Source organism: Dryas octopetala, chromosome 9 (genome assembly GCF_963921425.1).
Source record: "Dryas octopetala chromosome 9, drDryOcto1.1, whole genome shotgun sequence".
Taxonomy (NCBI): domain Eukaryota; kingdom Viridiplantae; phylum Streptophyta; class Magnoliopsida; order Rosales; family Rosaceae; genus Dryas; species Dryas octopetala.
The window spans coordinates 13,539,901-13,557,073 of NC_141374.1; the positions used below are offsets into that span (position 1 = coordinate 13,539,901).

Consider the following 17,173-nt stretch of genomic DNA (forward strand, 5'->3'; position numbering starts at 1 on the left):
CGCACACCCCAGCCCCAGCCCCTCCCTTCCCCTCCCCGCCCTGCACCCCTTACCCAAAAAAAATTTTTATTTTTATTTTTATTTTTTTAAATTTTTTAAATTTTTTTATTCAAAAAAAAAAATTATTATTTTTTAAATTTAAGAAAAAGACGAAAATACCCCTGCTATTTTGACAGAAAAACTAACGGAGTTACTATTTTGACACAAAATGAAAGTTGAGGTACTTTTTTGCAAGTTTTCAAAGTTGGGGTACTAAATTGAAACAACATATAAAGTTGAGGTATTAAATTGTAATTTGCTCTATTTATAATGTACAAAACTTGGTTATTTCATAATAGTTTTTTTTTACTATGGAAAAAGTTTTTTGAAAAAACATTTTTAAACATTATTTGAAAAATATTTTGAGATATTGGTGAAAATTGAATACTTATATTGTTTTGGCCTTTTCAAGTATAGAATTATGTCTCCCTCTGTTTCAGAAATGATGAGCATTGTAGTTTTTAGGTTGAAGATAGAGATTGTAGGTGTTTCTATAAACAAGTTAAACAACCATCGTAAGAGGTTGTCAGCTTCTGTTAAGCTGGCTTGGTCCAGGAATCAGGGGTGGAACATAGAAGGGTAGAGGGGCCATGGCCCCCGGAAACTTTTGCCAATGTTTTCGAACATATGTGTCAGCTTGTAAATATATTTTTGGTTCTCTTCTATTTTATTATTCTCACAAACATTATAAAGATTCTCAGTAAATTAAATCAATTTCCAGCTAATTCAAACCTCACAACATTTTTGGATACTTGATCTTTATGGTTGTGGGTACTAGTTTAATTATTTTTATTTTTTGTATTTAATTAATTAATTTTGCTTTAGTTTTTTTGTTAAGAGTGAATTTATTTGAATCCGATTATTTTGTATCTCATTCTTGACCCAACTTCTTTAATGTAATTTTTTTTCCCACTTTTACACTTGCAAAAAAATGTAACCATTAGCGGATGTTTAATGTAGATAGTCCCAATTGGCTATATGATTTAGAATTAATTATCCTAAGCTACCTTTTACTTATTGTTTTTACTCTCCAATACACCAATTAATTTTATTTAACAACAAGGTAAGTTGTAGCTTATGTAGCTTATTTTGAAATCTGATCAATTGTCATTTTATTTCCTTTTTGCCTTTCTCTTTCTTCTCTCTCTCCCCCTGCTATGTCTCTCTTCTCTTTCCTCTTCATCATCTTCTTGTTCTTCTTCTTCGCAAAGCAAGCACCTCTGGGACGAACACCACCACCACGAGCAGCGCTGCTATCAACAGCCTTGAAAATCTCAACGCTGACCAAGAAGCAATAGATCTACTCCGAGCTCGATCGAAGCCTTTTGGATCTGCTCTGACCACTCCAGCTTCTCCTCGATTGGGCATGATCACAGCTCGTGGTAGACTCCTACTTTGATTTCTTATCAGTAGAAAGTTCTTGATTTTTTTTAAGGTCAGTTTCTGAAACTGCAATTTCTGGAACGTTGTATGTGAACTGAAATTGCAGTTTATTAGAGTTGCAGTTACTAACTGCAGTTTCTGTAATTGCAGTTTTATTAGAGTTGCAAGCTTGCAGTTACAGTTTCTGAAACTGCAGTTTTTTTTTAAGCTCAGTTCTGAAACTGCAATTTCTAGAACGCTACTAACTGCTGTTTTTGAAATTGCAGTTTATTAGAGTTGCAAGCTTGCAGTTGCAGTTACTAATTGCAAGTGAAACTGCAGTTTATTGCAGACTTACAGTTGCAGTTTCTGAAACTATAGTTTTTTTTTTAAGCTCAGTTCTGAAACTGCAATTTCTGGAACGCTGTAAGTGAACTGAAACTGCAGTTTATTGAAGTTGCAACTGTAGATCATGTGTAGATGCAGGTGAAACTGCAGATTATGTGTAGATGCAGGTGAAACAAGGTTGCGCAGAAATCTAGCAAGTTTGTAGCATGTGGCCCGCAAAAGAAGAATGTGTTGTTGGATTTTTTATAAAATATGGCCCGCAAAGAAATAATGGAGATTTAGGTGTGTTTGATTAAGAAAAAAAGTTATCAGTACTTGTCTGAACTCTATGATTTATTATTTCATTGTTGGCGGATGTTTCACATCCTTAAATGAAGCATATTTTTTTCTCCAAAAGCTTAGGTTTTAACTTTTGATTTTGAATTATTACCTAAAACTCAAGAGTTCAAACATAAAATTTAAACTTGAACGATAATTCTTTATTCTAAAAAATAAAATTTTATATCCTAAAATGGTGTATCTTGTCAAAAATTAATAAACAATGGTTAAAAATCATAAAAAGATCCACCTACGTGCTCAAAGAATGTGTGATACTATTCATGCTAAGTATATTAAGATTTAATATATTTATAATGTACAAAACTTAGGTATTTCATAATAATTTTTTTTTTTAAGTATGGAAAGAGTTTTTCGAAAAAACACTTTTAAACATTATTTGAAAAATATTTGTAGATATTGGTAAACAATGAATAGTTATATTGTTTTGGCCTTTTGAAGTATAGAATCATGTCTGGGTTCGTATCAGAAATGATGAGCATTGTAGTTTTTAGGTTGAAGATAGAGATTTTCTATAAACAGCCATTGTAAGAGGTTGTCTTATCTACTTGTTGGAAAGTATAGCAAATTATTTTATTAGTTTAATGAGGTATTTTATGTTTATTACGTTTGTACATTGTTTTAGGGCAGCAGAATGTAAGTGTAAGCGTAAGTGCAGATTTATATATGCTTTGTTGATGATGATTTGAGAACTGCTGAAAGTGAAAGAAATTTCCCTATTTTGGCTTCATGTTGTGCATCTTAGTTCGTATACAATTGCTCATATTATCAAAATAAAGGTACAGGTATTAAAATTACAGGGTATGGTCGGATTCTGTAATTGGTATTGGCCATTAAAATAAGAATGAAATTAATCGAAGCATTACTGAAATGCCTTTTGAAGAAGTATCTTTGTTTTAGATGAGTTTTTTTTACCTTTTGGTTATTCAAGCTCAAGTGAATATAGCTAAGTGGATTGTGAATCATCAGATGAGATGGGGTAGTTTTTCTCTGTAAGAATTCTGAATAGATAAAAGTAAAATATTGTCGATAAAACAATGATAGCATCTTCTACTCTAGGATGAAAAAGAGAGATACAACAAATACAAGACGAAATCAATGATAAATGTAGTCCAATGGCGGTCCTCTCTAGCCTGCCTTCCAAACGTTCCTGCTCAGCAGCATTAACTAACACACTACCGACTAGAGTTATTGAGATAATGAAATAATTCTCCTGCAAAAGCTGAAAAAAGAAATAAAGTTAGAAGCCTTAAAACTTAAAAGAGGCTTACAGTTGGAGAGCCAACTATAAAGAGTAAAGCCAACCAACCCACCACCAGCCACTGCCAGCATGCCACCATCATTTTCATTCACCCTTACACCCTTTTAACTTATCACCAATAAAATCGCTATTGCCACCATGGTGTGAGACTCATTGAGCATTGTATGTTGCATTCAAATTTTAAATACGAGTTCGTTTATACTTTATAGCATATAGATCTAACGGGAAAAAATCTGTAATTATTCAATGAAACATAATTACTACGAAAATGATGATGAAGAATCGAATATAGTGAGTGGCGCGTAAGGAAAGAAACAGAGTTTTACCTTTTCCTAATTACCAAGTAGCCTCTACTATTTCTCTCACTCTTTTATACCCTCCATTCACATCTGATTTCTGATTAGGCCTCTCTCTCTCTCTCTGCTTCAAAGGACGTGTAACTTTATCAACAACAGGACCAACCACAACATCGGAATCGAACCAATCACATGGCATCTCTCCTGAAAACAAAGCACCACCAAAATTCACCAAAGTTAAAAAACGAAAAATAAAAAGTTCTGTGAAGATGACGACAAGCACATGCATCCGACGTCGTTTTCCGTGATTACAAAGGCAATGGGACCAGCTATTAAATCCCGTAAATCTTATCAAGACTGAACCACCAATAATCGATTGGACATCTGTCCCACTACAGCTTAGCTGCTTCGCTGCTTAGCTCGCTCACTGTCACTCACCACTCACAGTGAACAGTAAAAAAAAAGTGAACAGTAAAAGTGAAGGACTCACCGTGGCAGGAGCTTTGGAAATGGACAAATAGCCAGTGCTGGAAGAACCCGGAGGCGAACCGACAGTGACGACCGGACTAGACCCACCCGAAACTGAATCGGAGCTGCTGTTACCAACAGAACCGTTCAACTTGAATCCGAGCGAGTAGGCTGGTGACCCGTCGGGCTTAAACAACCCGAAGTTCCGCTCCGAAGTCGGGCCGGGCTTCATGTTCTCATTGAACAAAGCGAAGACGTAGATGTTCAAGTCGGAGCTCGGCCTCAACGGCGTGCCCTTCTTCTGGCAAATGAGCTTGATCAGATTCCCGTTGTACTTCTTCGCATTCTCCAGCGTAGCTCCGGCCTCGTCTTCATCCCCTTTCGACGGCCAACCGGTTTCCGAAATGTGAATCGGAAGCTTCTTGAACCCTAGCGAAGCCAGGGCGGAGTAGACGGCGTCGATCTGAGCGAACAACATGTTGTCGTAGTGGAGATTGGTGGCCGGATCGACGGCGCCGGCGTTCGGCTGAAAGAGGACGTAGTCCAGAGGGACCTGCTTCGGATTCGACTTGTAGGCGAAGTAAGGGTACGCATTGATCAGGAAGGGCGAGCCGGTTTTGGAGTGGAAGTCGAGAATCGCGGCGATGCAGTTTTTTAAATCCCGGCGGAAAGCTCCGGCGGACGGCGGGAACGAGGTTTCGAGGATGGAGAGGGAGTGGGCGGTGGTGACGGCGACCTGCTTGTCGAGGCCGAGCTCGACGAGGGCGGTATGGACGGACTGCATCGCCGGGAGGAGGTTTCCGGTGAGGGAGGTGTCGTTGAAGGTGAGGACTTCGTTGCCGACGAAGATGCAGGTGATGTTGGTGGCGGGGAGGTAGGCCTTGACGTTGGACTTGACCCAGGCTTGGGCCTGGGCCGGATCTTGGATCTTGGAGAGGTACTCGTTGCCCAGGCCCACTATGAACTCCACTCCGGTGTTGGCGAAGGCTTTTAGGACTCGTGGGTCGGCGTCGTAGAGCTTGATTTTGGTGATGCCCAGGGATTTCACTAAGGGCACCACCGCCTCCGGAGTTGGTAAGTTGTTGGCGATTTGGCCGTAGTTTATTCCCATTGAATTAACCATTTCTGCAAACATAAACGCTTTCAAACAAAAAAACAATGACAATGTTCGATTTAGACAACCAAAAATTGAAAAAAGATTGAAGCTTTAGACAAAATTGGAGTGATCTAAATTGGGTTGGGTTTTCTTTTTGTTGTTAGTACCTGAAATGAGGAGAACAAATAAGAATGTTGAAAAGCAGTAGTGGCAACTACTGGTCTCCATTTGGGTGCTGACTGCTGAGCTTGGAGATTGTAGAAGTGAGATTACAAGCAAATGCAGGTGAAGCTCCAAATTGGGCAACAGTGAGGAGAGAGAGAGAGAGTGACTATGGAGGTCTGAAACTCTCAGTCTCAGATATTTTGAGCTGGGACAATGTCCGTATGCAGCTGTGAAATCTATGGAATGGGAAAGAAGAAAAAGAGAGAGATAGGAGGAGGATAGAAATGAGAGCTTAGTGAAGGGTTGGCAAGCAGGTCAGGGTTTGGAAGCTAAAAGGGAACCAAAGGAATAAAAGAAGGCTCCCTTCATCTCTCGATCACTCACTGTTTGTTTCTTAAGAAAATGCATTTTGTGAGTGATTTTGATTCTTTCTTCGTTTTCATGCTTTGATTGATTCAACGGTGGTGATGGGGTTGAGGGGTGGGACCCCGGTGAACTCACATGATCACCATTCCCAATCCACTCAATCAGGGAGAGCTTTTCACTTGTCATGGGAAACTTTACTTTATTTCTGATTGACCTTTTTTTTCTTTTTTAATTATTTAATTTTAAGAGCTGTTTGTTAGGCTGTTACTATTGGCTTCTTCCCAAGGGTAAAAAAAACGACAAAGATGGTAGCAGAGAAGAAAAGGGAAACGACAAAGATACGTGGCATGCATGCGAAGCAAAGGCAGTGTGAACGAACGTTTCGCCGTTTCATACTCTCTTTTAACTCTTGCTTCATATTCAATGGCCACATGTGAATACGTCACTGCTACGCAAAGTCGTAACCCAAATGTCTTTCTCTACTGTCATGCACTTTTAAAGTTTAAACTCCATATATTATAATTCACAATCAGTTGCATTTAAATATTTGTACAATTTATTTAATTTCTAGATATTCTTTTTTATTCTTCTGTTTTTGGAAAACATCAATTTTCATGGACCAAAAAATATCCAATTGCCTATCAATTTCCAAGTTGAAGTAGAGGAGGACTTGCATGTCATACCAACGAGTGATATTCTCATCCTCCCGTCTCTCTATCTTCTCTTTTTTTCTCTCTTTGTGATATAATCTGTGCCTATCACGAAAACGGCGACAAGTAAGTTATTTTCGTTGAAGTAAGTTGTAAATTATACTGTTGTAACCATTTTGGAGAGCTTGAGTGGGGTGGTGTTATGGTGCGGACACCTACATCATGCTGATATGGGTGTGACTACTAGATGGACTTTTGTAGTGCTAGGGTGTGATTTCTACCGTTAGATGGTGACTGTACAGAATGCGATGTCCGCACCAAAGACTATCATTTGTGTGCATTTCACTTTCCATAATTATCATTGTTTCTGTCCATATGAATCTATGATGATAAATATTCCCCTTGAGCATCATAATGTTTGTCACTTTGTTAGTTCGACCAATTGAAGTGATTGCTTGTGTCTCAATTTACTATTATTCTACCATCCACCACGTCACCCTTTTCTTAATATTTAATTTACTGTGTGGTTTCTCCATTGTATAATCATTATCTGTTGATTAAACTGTAATTGTTACTATCGCAATTATTGTGGCTTTTGATTCTTACATCATATAAGTCGCAATTCCTATTGAAGTTTTGCGGAAAAACATTCATCTTTTTAATTATTTTTCCTTTATCCACTTCTTATTCTTGGTTTGAAAGTGATCAATTATGTACCAGCAGCCCATAAACCAGAGATTCTTGTTGGATTGGCATGATAACATAGTATACAAGATAAATTCGATTCATGAACCTGTTGGGGTATTTTCTCTTACAATTTTCACAGATTGAAAGATAGGGAATCTAATAAAATCCCTTTTGCAAACGGCCTCTTAAAAGTCTCTTAAACAGTAAAACCCTGCTAATTTACTACCCTTTTTGGTCGGCATAAAAAAAAGAAAAGAAGTACCTTTTTTGGTCGACTTGTAGGTGTACTGGTGTGAAGACAAAAGTAAGTTGGTATCTTGCTATCTTAAATCTTAGCAGACACAGTTTGCAGTATTGATTGTTTAAAATTAAATTTCTATTTTGTTGGAAGCATGAGGCCGGTAACTTGTACAGCGTGAATATGATGAGTTCAAGGCTTGCAATGCAGTTCAGGATTCAATCCCGTGATGTTCTGATGGCAGCTGATTTTGGCTTATTGGTGCCACAAGTTCCCATATAGCAACTGTGTTTCAAGGCCTATTAAGGCCACAACAGGATGGACATTTCAGTTCCTATTGTCTCTGAATTTCAAGCAGCTGTAATCCTTTGAAAACGAATCATCTTTTGTTACATTTTTATATTCATTTTAATAAAGTGACAGACATATTCACTTTTCTGTTCATTTTTTAATTTCTTATATACTTCAATTATCCAACACTCTTCAGAAAATTTTTACTTCTTTGAATGAAGAAACGAAGGGAAACCACCCATTGAATGAGGTAGTGGAAAATTTGGCAACGTTACCAGACCAACATGATTTCTTTTGCCTTGTCTACAATTTTAATCTTCTCGATCTGGCATCCAAATGGTAATTAAGGCCAGTTATCAAATGTGTATTACTAATTACCCTTGCATCGCGATGCCAGGTTACAAGGGAATTCATGACGGAAAACACGAATGCATTGGAATCCCATATTTGCATGATGCATTGCAAGCATGCAATTGTTAATGCATGCAGTCGCATTAGCAGGCAAAGAAAAACAAGTTATATTTCTGGATGGGGGGAAAGAGGAACCTTACAAGAACACTATATTTTATTTACTTGCAATATGTAAAAAAGGTACAAGGCAAGAACTGCAAAACTTGTTCTCCAAGTCTTTATAACCGCAACAAAGGCATCCCTCACACACATTAATTTATACACAACTCAGATCATTCACCCTCACAAACATAATTGATTATAGAAGAGCTGAGTTTTTGACCAAGCATATCGCTCACTTGGAGCTGAGTTTTTGACCAAGCATCTCAATCGTTTTAGACCAATAGCTGTTACCGCTGGTGGAACTTTACATAATTATAGGTCATATTTGAAACCTAATAATGCTCAGGGAGTGGCAACATTTTCCTTGGCAAGAGGAGCAATCTCTTCCCCTTCAACGCCAGGCTCGCCGCCAGCAACTTCCAGGCTTAACAGCATCTTTTCCCATTGTTTGGACGGTTCCTGCATTAAAAACAACATATTTTAAATATAGTGATACAATCACTTCTAAGGAGCAGATTACAATTCAAAATTACAAGTAGAACTAGCTGCTTAGCTACTCAGTATCATACTAACCTTCCACGAAAGATCTTGGGCCATGCAATTCTGGATCATCTCTTTCATGGAAGCAGTACCATAGGTTGCAAGAGCTCTCTTGACATTAGTAGCTATTGCAGTCACATCTGCTGGATCAACTGCATCACACTATAAAACAGGCACCACAGATACAATTCATATTTTGAAGATTAAGCAGAACAGAGGAATAGAAAAGGTAGTGCAATTGTGTATCATAGAGGCAAAGCCAAGTCATTGAATTACTTCGACATTGAAAGCTCCCATTTGAAAGCCTGTAAAACCTTCCTTGACAGTGTCAACAAGTCCACCAGTTGAGGCAACAATAGGGACCTGCAGTTATTGCATTCAGCACCATTAGAGGAAGTCAATAAGAACCAAGCGGGGGAAAGGGGAATGATCTAGCTCCTTACTGTTCCATATCTCATAGCATGCAACTGAATGAGACCACATGGTTCAAATCTACTTGGGATCAACATATAATCAGCACCAGAAATAATCATGTGGGCTAATGGGACATTGAATTTGGCCACTCCGACGGCCTTGCCCGGATATCTCATCTCTATCTGCTTTATCTGACTCTCCATGATCTTTTTGCCAGTTCCCTAATAGAATGCATATATATCCTGCAATCAAACTCAACTCTATGCCTACTGCCAATATGGTAAAGAAAGCAGATCCATAAGATACTTACAAGGACTATTATTTGCACATCCTCTCCAATGAATTTTGGAATGGCTTCTACTAGAATATCTGAACCTTTCTGCTCCTCTAGCCTACCAATGAAGCCTATCACTGGGATGTTTCTATCAACTGGCAGCCCAGCTTCTGCTTGAAGGGCCTCCTTCAATAGAGGCTTTGCATCCAGTACCTGGACATACACAATTCTGATCAGTACAAAGTTTCCCTTCCAGATATGTTATGGAATTAAAAATCCTTAGGAGTTACTTACAGTTGTAGCATCGTATTTGACATCTAAGTATTTGTCTGTGGCTGGATTCCACTCTTGAACGTCCATGCCATTCACAATACCAGTGATGCCTGTCTTACGAATAATGTTATCTAATTCCACACCTTTATCTTCTCCAGAAACAAGTTCCTGGGCATAGTATGGGCTCACAGTTATAACCCTGTCGGATTCCAATATGCCAGCCTTCATCCAATTGATTTTTCTCCCCTTCACAGGCTTGTTATACCTGCAAACCAAACAATCAGAAATAAAGAGGAATTATTTGTCAAATCCACTAGTAAATTTTGTTTTTATTCCTTGTCATATTTGCTATATCAATCTGTAGTGTATACCCATCAATGAAGTCAAAAGAACTCCTAAGTTGGTCAGGCAAATCAAAACGCAAGAAGTCCGCAAAGGGAAATCTGCCCTGGTAAGCTATATTGTGGATGCAAAACGTAACCTGCCATCATTATCAAGCACTATTTCAGCTTTCATGTAAACAAATTGGCCAGACTCTAAATGATGCTCTTAAAACCCTGGACTTCTTACCTTGGCATTTTTGTAAATCCCCCTTGGTTTGTAGAAGGTTTTTAAGTAGCAGGGAAGAAGAGCAGTGTGCCAATCATTAGCAATGAATATGACATCCTCTCCTGCAATGAGGTAACCAAGCATACATCCCTAGTTACACTATTTCTTGAAGTAGAAGTTATACTTTATAAGAACAAGACAAAGATGCACACCATAAGGTCCAGAGAAGTATTGATTGCTGTTCAAATTTAGAACCTTTGGTGCCTCCAGCGCAGCCTGAAAGTTCAAAAGAGTCATGAAACACCAAGATAATCTAATTGTTCTAAGACAACCGACAACTGCAATGCTTTCATTTCTATTATTTCAAGTGGATAACTTTCTCAAGTTGGAAAAAAGAAAATTAAAGAAATGACATGCCTTGCACAACAAGCTGAAGCGCAATTGGTTGTCCTTGTAATCCTCTCCTGCCCTAGGCCCATAGATTTTGGATCCAGTTTTACCCCATACCTTCATATTCAGAAAGTCAAGCATCAGCCAAAGATCCAGTTAAACCCTCATTCATACAATTATTCCAGGAATTTTCAACATATAGCCTTAGACAACAAAAAGAAAATCCCTACCTTCTCAAGGAACCATGGATGATCCAGAAACACACGATCAACCCCACGTTTGTAGCAATGGAAGAAACGAACAGTTTCGGTTCTACCACCAACTTCTAACTGCATACATAAAGCTGCTGATCATTTGGGGAAAAATTTCCAAAGCATACATTACTCACCAAAACATGAATGAAACTTACCTCAACTTGTACACTAGTGTCCCATGCATCTTTGTATTGGTCATAGCGTGGAGACACCGTCATAACACGGTGACCATTAGCCTAGACATTGATCAGGCACAAAAATCAGTGAAACTAAACCCAAGAAGATGAAAATCATAGAGACCAAGTTGGAGAAATTCACAAACCGCCATAGCTGCAGGGAGTCCTCCAAGAACATCACCAAGGCCACCAGTTTTGCTCCATGGACCAACTTCAGCCCCCACAAAAACCAAGTTCATTCCATTTCCACATATAATTCTCCCCACAGACCATCTATCACTCTCCATTTTCTCAACCTTCTTCATCGCTTGCCTAGCAACTGAATCGGGCCGGGTTCTCATCCGAAGCAAATCCAAGTTGCTCAAAGATCTCAGCCCATTGTGAGTCATGGGTTGGTTCCATAGGCCCATCTGCCCCAAATTCGTTCTGGTTTCTGACCCTGAAGCTCCATTAACATGATAAGTCCTTGATGCAAAGTTTGAAGTTGTTGTCACAGTTGCCATCTCTAATATCCTTGCTCTGAAACTCAGCCAAACCAATCAATTAAACCACAGATATTATCATGAATACAGAACAAGATGATGAAGCAAAATTGAAGGACTTTGAGGCTAATCAGAGATTACTCAAAGAACAGAGATCCAAATAGATGATGAAGCAAAGTGGAAGACTTTGATGCTCATAGGGGTCAAAGATTACTCAATGAAAAGAGACCCAAAGAAATGATCATAAATTTGAACACAAAAGTGTTTTCATTTATATACCAAAATTTGAAATCACAACTACCCTTGAGAAAATCTCTGAATTTTGGTTGTATAGTTATCAAGATAAGAACAAAAATCGGACCCGATCACACCAAACGAACCCATCAAAATTAAAATTTAAAATCAGTTGCAAATTAAGTTAAATTAATTGATGAAGTTATACTTACTAGTTCACAAAGGACCTGTGAAGTGATCAGTCAGTGAGTGCCTCTCTCACAGTCTCAGTCTCCGAGTCTCACTCAACAGTTTGAGAGTGTTGGGTCAGCTTTGGTGGGAAACAGTCAGTGGAAAGTGGGTGATTTCTACTTGCTGAGTGGATTGTCGTACCATGACACGTGGCAAAAAGGAAGCGGTGACCTCAAGAATGATCACGTGCGGAGATCATTGAATTGCACCGCATGTTCAATTATTGGGACTTGTCACTTGAGTGAGCACTGAGCAAGCTCTAGATTTTTTCTTGAATCTTGAATGGAGTGGCAGAAACGGCACCGTAACGAGTGCATGCATGAGGGTTCCACTTCCCACGTAGGAAGCAAGCAATCTATTAAACGACAACCCTATATTTTGTTTTGTGAAACACTGAAACTGTTGTTAAAAGTAGCTTTCTCTCAGATCTTTATTGACAGCAATGAAGAATATATGGACGGTGGAGATGAAAGGGAGGGGTGATATAGTACCCATCACTTTCGTTTAATAGAAAAACAGAGACATCGGGACTTGCTTGATCGTTAAAAAATTTTCCCAAATCCCAAGTCATTGCTTTTACATTATTTGTTTTCAAGAAATGGCTGGCGTATTAAATTATGCATGGATGATAGATCGATCATTGTTAAACAGCAATCTTTATCATCATCGTCATATTGGTAGCTTTTAGTACTAATTAGTAGCTAAAAAATTCAGATGAATGCTCAGTAAGAGGGCCCCTGTTTTCTTCAGCACTTTTTGACTCGGAATCTTGAGAGGTGCACATTATATGGTGCTAAATGTTAAACCACTATGCTAATTTAGATTTTAAAAATGGCATGGTTTGGAACCTATCTCTTTCTTCAATTTTTTTTCTCTGACTATCTCGTACTTGTATAACATTTTTCATGATTCTTTTTTATTTATTATTATTAATCAATAATTGTCAATTGTTCTGACAAAAAAAAAACTGTTTATTGTCCTTTATAAGATTTGAATTCAGAAAAAAATAAATTAAATATCACTTGACCAAATAGTTATTGACATTTTCAAGATTCTTCTAATACCATAAAAATTAAGAAATGGAGATGGAATAACTTAGGTTACAATGCAAGAGGTTTCATTCTAACCTTCGAGAGTAGGCCCTACGAGACGAGCGGGCTGGGCCTTGAGAAAGTAGACTCAACTTGGACACTGCTCATGGGCCAATAATCTTCGAGAACCTAATTTGCAAATAAAAAGACTTGAACACAGAGACTTATTCGTAACAACAATCTACCAAAACCAGTAGACCACAATTTTTCTTTTTCTTTTTTGTGTAAAAAAATTAGAGTATATTTACATTTCATTGCTAATTTGGCTGAATAGAAATTTTTTTTAAAGGCCTTATATGTTTTAATTGTTGGCTTTAGGGTCTGCCAAGGTCAGGCGGCTCCGCCGAGCCCGGGTTCAAAAATATCCAGTCTAACCCCTACACTACGCAAAAATTTTGGGCCTTTTTGCTTGGACTCTGTTTTAGTTGTTTCTTCTGTTATGGGCTTGTGGGCTCTTATTTTGTATTTTCAGTGCATTTTGGGCTCTTTTAAATTTTTAATACAATACTTATTTCGACAAAAAATAAATAAATAGAGCCAACCCCATCAAGCCTCTGCCGTTTTTACAAGCCTACTTGAGAGCAAGATTTTGCTCTTTACCCTTTAACTTCGAATGAGTAATTCAAACCCGACTTGTTCAATCCATAGCATCTTAATAAGTGGCTACAATGTAGCACGCAATCTAATGAAGAACGCTTTAAAGATGAAAGGAGTTGGTTCTGTGGATGCCTTTAGGCACAGGGTTCATACCATCCAGGCATCCACATATGATACCCACAAGTAATACATATCTTGTTTGTGATTGTAGGCCATTTATTCCATTTGTGGCTGTGATTTGGTGTGTTTTGGGGATTTGGAGAAGCAAATTACAACAGAGGCCACTCAATTAGTCAATTGCAAGAAAACGATGTGAGACCAGTGGTGCGCTTAGCAAATCACATGCCTTCTTCAGATTTTTTCTTTACATATTCCCAACCCCACTTCTTACAGAGAAAATATCGTACTTTATAATTAAACCTTTTTCTTGTCCACTGGCCCATATTGAAGGTGCAGCTACAATGACATTCAGCCAAGAGCTAGGCAGCAGGGCCCATACTCGTGTGGCTACAAGTTGTTTGCTTAAAACTTGCGTGGAACAATGGTTGTTAGTTGTCATTACGATTTTTTAGTTCTAGATTATAAAACACAAACAGCATACCATACCATTGATCTAAAAGTCTTTAGATGAAGAGTCAAGAGAGGAAGTATGGTCCGTATGGACATCCAAATTCATGATGTTTAAGCTCCTATGAAAATGAATCTATGTTTATTTATCATTTCTGAAAAATATAATATCAACATCCCTCAAATTGCTGGCTAAATATTTTACTATGCCTCAATAATGTTTGTGGTCCGGTTGATCAACATCAAGGACACATGGATATGATCAAGGAAACTCTTCTATCTAAGCAACGGCCAAGGACCAAAACAAACTGCTTAGCCAACAAATTGACCTAAACAAACCAAACAAAACCCCTCTGTTTCTCATCTTTCTCTGTTTCATGTAAAACAGAGCAATCAACATTCAGCCAACATATGAAGCCAAGAATAGAGTCACAATCTAAGAAACCCATTTGGTATTTTCTTATTGTCTGTGTATACAGAACTGAGTCATCTTCCTAGAAGTTTCCTACTTTCATTAAACTTAGTTTACATATTTTTCACTAAAAACAAATGTGCACACATTTTAGTCATTCTGTTCGAGTCTGCCACCCCCTATTTTGCATCACCTAAACAACCTTTCTTTGACTTCTGGTTAAGTAAACAAACCAGAATCATGAAACTACAGCCAACCCAAAGAGTCTTTTTAATTGGGAAATTTGAAATTTATAATAGCAGGCTTTGCTTGACAATTACATCCCAAAATCAATTAGTATAACCCTGTTTCTTGATAAGCAATAATACACAATTAAGAAGCTGTCAATTCCCAAACTTTTCCCAAACCAACTGGAAGCACATGATTAAAGGTTGGCAAAATATGTTTATACAATTCCAAATAATTTCCTCCTCCGAAAGCAAAGCAATTTCGGAAGGACAAGTTACAGTGAAATACAAACAAAAGCCAGACCATGTCATCACATGTACTGAAATCACAAAGATTCCTCATTCCTAAGATATACCAAAAAAAACACCAAAATGACCAAATTGCCAATCACCACCAAAGCAGTAGAGGGCCTAGAAGAGGCTTCAAATTTTGGAATCTAAGAAAGAAAGAAAAGAAGCTGCTTTGCATCTCTCTGATTTCTAACTTACAAACAATTAAGGGCTCCTCAAACAATAAAAGGGGATCGAGGGTTCCTCATCTGTGGGCTGTCACCAACGTCTCAATAAACCTCAAGCCGTCGAATCTTGGCTCGAATTTCTGCTTATCCGACGCCGTATGCGAATTGGGTGCACCATTCTTCATCGCAGCAGAAGAAAATCCCTAATTAAAGTACAAAATTACAATTTAAATTAGATTACTTCACCAGAAATAAAACATTTGAATTAGATTAACTAAAACCAACGCACCCTGTACACCCAAAATACGTTTTCGAGAAGCAAAAATCATGGAAGCGTTTTCCAAAACTGCCCATTTACAACAAGTTTTCTCTTTCGTTTGTTTAAAAAGAGTGTGATTTTTCGAACAAATTTTCAGGCATAAAGAGATTAAAGAAGGGATTTTTATTTTCATTTTTTGTAAATCAAAGTTCATTGGGACAGAGAAATGGGCAGATCGAGTCGGAAATTTCTATTTTCACAAAGATATTGTCGTCAATTTCAAAATAAAATCAACATTTTCAGCATTTTTGCGCGTACGCACCTGGCTGGAGGAAGAAGACGATGACAGAGCCATGGTGGACGCGGCGACCACCGACGCGACCAGAGGACCCGACCCTTTCATTTTGAACTGGGCGACGACGACGACAAAAGACACCGTTTCGGAGCGCCGAAATGAATTAATTCGAATCGAGATGGGCGAAACCCGACGACGAAGCTCGCCGGATCTCGACCCTTCTTTTCTTTCTTTCTTATCTTCCGTTTGAGAGGCTCTCTCTCTCTCTCTCTCTCTCTCTGCCGCCCGGGTTCGCCTTTTCTATATATATACGCGGGCAGCGGGATCACCTCAAAAACCGCATTTAACGGGATTTTAATTTTTAATTTGGTTCCGGCTTTGCATGAGATTCTCTGCCGCGCTGGCGCATTTTCATCGGCTGAATCATTCAACGGCCGTGATTGCGTAGCCATCAGATTTGAAGGGTAAGTGAAGCCGTGACGGTAGGTGCACGATTACGTTGGGTGGGCTGGACAGTAGGTTAGACTGTTTTATTGTAGGCTGGTGGGTCCCACTAGCTTGGGAATGCGAATAAGGATTAAGGAGGGAAGGGTTACTGGGTTAGGTTTATTTGTTTAAGCTCGACGCCGTTTTAGACTTTAAGTCAGTCAGTCACGTGATCATGAATTGGTCTCCTGACTATTTTTAGAATAATAAATTATAAATGTTTTCAATGAATTAATGAAATGTTAAAAAACAAAAGAAATCATCGGAAAATTAATTTAATATTAGAAATAATCAGAGAAATATCAAAGATATTCAGTACTTAATAGGGTTTTATACCCCAAGTAACTGGTTATGAAAATATAATATTACAAAAATGGTAATTTACTAATGTTTTTTTCTTAAATGATAAATCAATGTAGTGGGAAAAGTAGCACATCATGAAGGAGATATAAGAATATGCCGAAGATTCTTCAAATCATCTTTCCGTCTTTCCCATGACAATGGTGCGGTCAAAATGGAATCTGTGACACTTTAGCACCACAGAATTTATTGATTTCTACAATAATCAATAGTGTATGAAAGAGAAATAAAGATGAAGCACTATATGTGATTTTCCTTTCTTTCAACCCCTTTGAAAAGGAAGGTCCTTTTGGGCTGGGTCACAAACCCGAAGAGCTTAACGGGTGGTAACTACACTTGGACAATTGGGCTGGTGCTGGTGGGTTTTTCCATGTCGAAAAAGGACACCATCTTTTTTTCTTTTTTCTTTTAATTTTTCCCATAATAAACTAAATTAAAAGCTTGCAGGTCTTTTGTTTTTTACCATGCAAGGGCTGTGCCATCCTTGA

The 17,173-nt window shown here is 38.2% G+C and overlaps 3 protein-coding genes across 4 annotated transcripts; all 3 read right to left on the bottom strand.

Annotated features, from left to right (window-relative positions):
- Window positions 1-3,049: 3,049 nt before the first annotated feature.
- LOC147274375 (glucan endo-1,3-beta-glucosidase 11-like) lies at window positions 3,050-5,848 on the bottom strand. 2 transcript variants are annotated; one of them, XM_086227717.1, is made up of 4 exons: window positions 5,374-5,848; window positions 4,133-5,235; window positions 3,673-3,846; window positions 3,050-3,307 (listed from the first exon to the last, which is right to left on the bottom strand). In XM_086227717.1, exons 1-3 carry the CDS (start codon window positions 5,432-5,434, stop codon window positions 3,772-3,774), a joined length of 1,239 nt encoding a protein of 412 aa, XP_086083843.1. In that variant the 5' UTR covers window positions 5,435-5,848; the 3' UTR covers window positions 3,050-3,307; window positions 3,673-3,771. The 2 variants fall into 2 exon arrangements, with proteins under 2 accessions (XP_086083843.1, XP_086083842.1); XM_086227716.1 differs by having other exon boundaries at window positions 4,133-5,250; window positions 5,374-5,846.
- A 2,302-nt stretch (window positions 5,849-8,150) lies between these two features.
- On the bottom strand, window positions 8,151-11,863 carry LOC147274376 (granule-bound starch synthase 1, chloroplastic/amyloplastic-like). The gene is made up of 14 exons (XM_086256708.1): window positions 11,770-11,863; window positions 11,133-11,505; window positions 10,966-11,046; window positions 10,787-10,885; window positions 10,584-10,673; window positions 10,379-10,442; window positions 10,188-10,288; window positions 9,989-10,098; window positions 9,639-9,882; window positions 9,381-9,557; window positions 9,100-9,291; window positions 8,933-9,019; window positions 8,690-8,818; window positions 8,151-8,575 (listed from the first exon to the last, which is right to left on the bottom strand). The coding sequence occupies exons 1-14, from the start codon at window positions 11,850-11,852 to the stop codon at window positions 8,459-8,461; spliced, it is 1,947 nt and encodes a 648-aa protein (XP_086112834.1). The 5' UTR covers window positions 11,853-11,863; the 3' UTR covers window positions 8,151-8,458.
- A 3,161-nt stretch (window positions 11,864-15,024) lies between these two features.
- Window positions 15,025-16,148, bottom strand: LOC147274377 (uncharacterized). The gene is made up of 2 exons (XM_086227406.1): window positions 15,840-16,148; window positions 15,025-15,428 (listed from the first exon to the last, which is right to left on the bottom strand). Exons 1-2 carry the CDS (start codon window positions 15,945-15,947, stop codon window positions 15,363-15,365), a joined length of 174 nt encoding a protein of 57 aa, XP_086083532.1. The 5' UTR covers window positions 15,948-16,148; the 3' UTR covers window positions 15,025-15,362.
- Between the last annotated feature and the right edge of the window lie 1,025 nt (window positions 16,149-17,173).